This window comes from Coenobita brevimanus, chromosome 68 (assembly GCF_032717465.1).
Source record: "Coenobita brevimanus isolate Jiangsu-jjx chromosome 68, ASM3271746v2, whole genome shotgun sequence".
In the NCBI taxonomy this organism is placed as follows: Eukaryota; Metazoa; Arthropoda; class Malacostraca; order Decapoda; family Coenobitidae; genus Coenobita; species Coenobita brevimanus.
The window spans coordinates 1717064-1722767 of NC_137021.1; the positions used below are offsets into that span (position 1 = coordinate 1717064).

The window sequence follows — 5704 nt, forward strand, 5'->3', positions numbered from 1 at the left end:
GGGCGGCTCAACTGCCTGGTTATACAGACGCCTTTCAACTACTTCTCCGTAGCCCGGAAGAAAGGTAGTGGACTTCAGGAGATGGACAGTTTAAGCCTTCAGTCCATTGAGTCCACGTTTCGGATAACCTTGGAGCCACAACAACAACAATCCGTGCAGTCCACAAGGAGTAAACTAGATATGCTCTGGGAGTCTATGAAATCCCCCTCTTGATGTGGACAACTCTAGTCCTTAACTCCACCTAACGCCAGACGATTTTATTCAGCTGAGAGTGAGTCATAGGAGCCAGGGAGGGTTAATGGAGATGATAGATACAATAGATGTAAGTGAAGTGATTAAGCTTTTGTGCTGTTATAAAGAGCTCCAGGTTATATTGACTCTGATATGCTATATAACAACGTCTGTCTTGCTGTCTTACGCTTCACCGGAGAGAGACAGAGACAGACAGACAGACTCAGACAGACAGACATATGCAGAGAAAGAGAGAGAGGGAGAGAGAGAGGTCAGGCCAGTTTGCTCATCGTTATTACACCTGCCTACAATTTCGCCTTCTTTACTCACTCTCTTTCGGCCATTTCTCTCCTCGGCGCCGAATTCGTGTAGGGAACCGAACCGAACCGTTACCTGGGCGAATTTGCTCAGCGTCGGGGGAACTGAATAGGGTTTATTTAGAGAAAACGGGAGGAGGAAAGAGGGGGAGGAGGGGGGGTGGAGGAGTGGGAAGGGGGAGGTAGGAGGGGAGTAGGGATGGTAGGAGGGAAAGAGGAGATCAAGGTAGGGAAGAAGGGGGAAGAGAGGGAGGAAAGGAGGAGGGAAGGAGGAATGGGAGGGAGGAAAAGAAAGGAAGGAACAGGGTGGGAAGGAAGAAAGGAAGGAAAAGGGAGGAAGAGAAGGAAGGAACAGGAGGGAGAGAGGGAGGGAGGGAAGGAGCAGGGAGGGAGAGGGAGAAGGAGCAACGTGGGAGGGAGGGAGAGAGGGAGGGAAGCAGCCACCTCAGGAGTATATAAGGCCTGGGTTTGGATGTGGAGAATCAGTTGTCCCCGTCCCTCCATCAGTCTCACAGCAACATGGCGGCAGCAGGCATTAAGTTCCTCGCTCTGACCATCAGCGTGAGTTGTATTTTGTCACCAGTCCTCGTATCACCCATCTTTCTACTATTTCCAGACGATTTTACTCAGCCTGGGATAGACTCTGCCAGCTGGAGGGGTTAGGTAAAGCTTTATTGAACCCCTTCAGTACGAGAGGCCATTAAAAAGTTGAATTAAAGGAGGTCTGGTCACAACAATAAAAAAAAAAAAAAATAGTTACACATTTAGGCCTTCTTCCTCCACTACACCATGTTAGGCAGTCTCACACTTCATGCCTCCGTCTCATTCTTGATATATTTACTCGTCTCTCTCTCTCTCTCTCTCTCTCTCTCTCTCTCTCTCTCTCTCTCTCTCTCTCCATCAATCTGGCCTTTGTTTCCTTCTTCCTAGGATATAAAAAAAAATCTGTCAATCCGTCTATCTGTATCTGTATATCTATCCATTCATCTGTCTGTCTGTCTGTCAATCTTTCTGTCATTCTGACTTTCTGTGTATCTTTCTGTGTCAGTCTGTATGTCTGTCTTATATATTTATGTGTTTGTCTGCCTATCTGCCACTTTGTCTCTCCATCTGCATATCTATCTCTCAATCTGTCTATCTCTCTATCTATCTGTCTTTCTATCTATCTATCTATCTATCTATCTATCTGTCTATATCTATCTATCTAACTATCTATCTATCTATCTATCTATCTATCTGTCTATATCTATCTATCTATCTAACTATCTATCTATCTATCTATCTATCTATCTATATATATATATATATATATATATATATATATATATATATATATATATATATATATATCAGTTTAACTGCCACTCTTTCTGAGTACCTGCCTAATTAATCAGTCTCTCTGTTCCAGGTGTACTTGGCTGCAGCCCACGAAGATCAAGAACTAAGCGAAATCAGGTAAGTTAATCCACACATACGTTTTTACCGTTTCTATTAAGTATTTTTTTTTATACCCTTTTGAATTTTGGTTACATTCTCTCCAATACGTTCGTATTCCTTCCACACGGTTTGATAGACCTAATGACAACCCTCTGGTATTGATTTTTTTAAGGCAATAGCTAATCCCTCCAGTTTGAAAAGTCTGTTCCTTGTATTACAACAGTCAGGAGAATTAAGTGGGAGACCCATAGGTTTAATTAGTCATTGTTTTCATGTGTGCATATTATGGTTATATTCTGAGCCATCGTCAGGAACTCACGGATTGGCTCTGTGTTCTTGTGGTATTTGCTCACATGCCATTCGGGATGTTTTGTATCGGCGGCGACGCTTTTCTTACGTTGAAAAATGAAAAGTTTAAGTAAGTGAGTCATATAATTCCCACGAGAAAAAAAAAAGAAAAAAAGAAGCAAGTATAGGAGTAACAGTTACATATATTCCTTTCTTTAGATCTGTTTCATGATGCTTGAGAGAAGATTGATATGTAGCCTACGGAGGCACATTGCAGTACCTTGTACAATTACTTTTCTTACATTAAAATGCTCGCTAGAGACTGTGTAGGTGATGCAGTCCATATAATGCCTCTTAAAGCAATGCTCTTTAGTTTAATGTAACTCTTTATTTATTACTTAACTTAGATTAAAACTTATTACTTTGTATTGAGCTCAGCCTGGATCTAGAACGAATGGATCAGCTGAAGAGACATTTTTTTTTATGTAAAAACTAATGCTTGTGGGATACTTTATGAACAACGTATTTTGTTATATCAGCAGCGTTGTTCTGCGTGAGGCACAGTGTTAAAATTTCACCCTCTGAGGAATATATCAATAAATTCTGTAAAGCAGAAGGCTAGGATTTATGCCTTCACTTCCCGCCTGTCTCAGTATTTGGTGTGAGTGTGTGGAGAAGGATATGGTCTTCCAGTTTTGAGCTAAATAAACCTTCCATTTGCATAGTTCACCGCGAATCATTGCAAGATGTATTAACGCACTGTAATTCTGCTTCAAGTATGGGGTAGGTTAGAGGGCTGTATCTTGATTTGCCTCTTCTTCACCTTCCTTCCCCGCCCGTCTCAGCATGCGGTGTGTGTCCGAGGGTCGATTCCCACACCCCGAGGACTGTGGCAGCTTCGTGGACTGTATGTACCACCAGGACGAAGACCACGGCTTACACCTGCACGCCAGGGTGGGATCATGCAGGGGCAGAGCATTCCATCCCACCCTGAGGAAGTGCATTAGCCTGGAGAAGGTGAGGGACACGGAGGAAAGGTGAGGTAGGAGGCGGGAGGATAGTGTGAGTGGAGGAAGGTATGGGAGGATGGGAAGGCAAGTTCAGGAATTAAGTGTGAGGAAGGTAGAGGAAGATTGGGGTAAAGAGGAAGAGGAAGGGAATGTGAAAAGGGGTCATGTAGAAGCAGGGCTTTCCACCCCACCTATAAGAAGTGCATTGTCCTCGACAAGGTGAGCGGGAAGTGGGGGAAAGGTAAGATAGGAGGGTGGGAGGGAAGGTGAGATAGGTGGGAGAGGGAACGTGAGACAGGAGGGGAAGGAAAGGGAGGGAAGGTGAAATAGGAAGGGAGGTCAGTGTTCGTGAAGGAAAGTAAGGGAGGAGGGTAAAGGAAGGTGAGACAGGAGGGAAAGTGTAGTGTGAGTAAATGAAGGTGAGAAGTGCATTGACCCGGACAAGGCGAGGTAAGTAAAGATGTGACAGTAGAAACAGGAAAGAAAATAGAAGAGTGGAGAAGGAGGACTGCTGAAGGAGGGAGAGGAAATGAATGGTATTAGCAAGGAAGTGAGGGTTTGGACCTAAACAGGGAAGTGAAAGAATGGAGGAGGACTGAGACTGGAAGAGGGAGAGAAAGGAAGGGAGGTGAAGGAGGAGAGAGCGGAAAGTCAAGCGCCCTACCGTAAAGAAATGTCTGAAGAAGGACAAGGTGAGGAAAAACAGAGGAAAGGCGAGAGAGTAGGGTGGAGAAAGGTGAGGCAGGAGGGGGAGAAGGATAGTGAAGAGGAGAATAGAGGAGGAAAGGAAGGGAATGAAAGGAGGAGGAAGCGAGCATTCCTTCGTACCCTTGAAAGTGCCTGGGGATGGACAAGGTAAGTGGAAGAGTAAAGGGAAAGTGGGGGGAGGGGGAGGGAAGGTGAGGCAGAAGGGGATGGTGGTGGGAAATCGAGGCAGGAGGGGAAGAAAGGTCAGGGAAGTCGACAAGTGGAGGGTGACTGAGAGTGAGAGAATGAAGGAGGAGGAGGGAAAGTATGGTAAGGCAGGATGGGGAAGGAAAACAAAGTAGAGAAAGGGGAGGAGGTAAGATAAATTTATTTCCATTTATCAAAATATTCATTTTACGAATCTTTACTGACATGATTGTTTGTGACGTTTTTAGTTATATTTTTGATTAGCGACATTCCAACATTTTTTGCGAACTAATTTAACGAGTTAGGTATTTCGGAGTTATACTGTATTTAGAGTTGTGCATTCAAGATGGATAGATGGTGATTTTAGGCCAAGTTAGAATAAAAAGAGAATAGGATAAGCCCCATGGCCATCTGCTCCACAGATGCAGGGGTGTCTGCCCCGTGCTGCCAGGGCTCTTGTGGCCGACCCCAAGCTGGACTACGTGTGTGAGGGCGCCACCAGCGAGTTCGTGTGTGCCGACTGCAAGACTCTAGTGAACTGCGTCAATGGCACGGCATACCCAGATGTGTGCGGACAGGGAGACCTCTGTGCTACCAAGGTTGAAAAGTTTGGTGGTGGTGTGTGCTACCCCAGCCAGCCCCCAGAGTGCTACTGCGACCAGCCCAACCAGTTCAAAATTGATAACTATGATGAAACCCGCTTCTTGTTCTGCAAGGACAAGGGCTCAGACCCAACCATCTACCAGTGCCCTCACGACCATGTGTTCGACCCAGACTTGAGCCAGTGCAGGAACTACGAGGGACTTCCAGAGTGCACCAGTATCGGAGTGTTTGCCAACGCCAAGAACTGCTCCCAGTACTACAACTGCATCTTCACTACGAACGGCTGGGTACAGAAGGCCTTCTCATGTGAAAACGAGACGGAGATGTACAACGAAGCCACTGGACAATGCGAAGACCCCTGTGATTGGGACACGGGACGTTTCACCTGTACCAGCGAAGGCCGCTTCAGGGACCCCATCAACTGCAACGGATATTTCGAGTGTGTGAAGACCGAGGACTCCCAGAGCACACCCACGTTCCGCCAGACCCACCACCTTTGTCCCGAGGGCTACGAGTGGGATCCGTCAGCCAGGGATGCTTTCGGCCACTGTGTCTTGGAGGGCACAAGCAAGCTACCGTGTGCCCCGATCACAGCGAACAAGTGCACCGTCAACCGTGATCTGTGCCACAACAATTAAACGACATGATGGGCTGAGGGTCGCATGCATGACGGTTTCGGAGAATTCGTTAATGTCTCTTCTCGGTCATTCACATTTTGAAAAACATCTTTACATTCTCCTACTTGCTATTGACAAAAACCGTGCCAATATTTAAAAGATATAGCATATAAGAGGACACCAAGGCGTCATAAAGCAAAATAAGTCGCTAAGGAGAAGGTACTATGCAGTCATCTATGCCAATAAGAATATAAACCTAAGACTCGTATTCTCGTTGATATGATAGATTCCGTAGCACATTTTTCTC

At 45.7% G+C, this 5704-nt stretch overlaps 1 protein-coding gene across 1 annotated transcript; it reads left to right on the plus strand.

Annotated features, from left to right (window-relative positions):
* The first annotated feature begins 3119 nt into the window (after positions 1-3119).
* Positions 3120-5418, plus strand: LOC145405751 (uncharacterized). Its single transcript, XM_080276982.1, has 2 exons — positions 3120-3290; positions 4600-5418. The coding sequence occupies exons 1-2, from the start codon at positions 3120-3122 to the stop codon at positions 5416-5418; spliced, it is 990 nt and encodes a 329-aa protein (XP_080133108.1).
* The last annotated feature ends 286 nt before the right edge of the window (positions 5419-5704 follow it).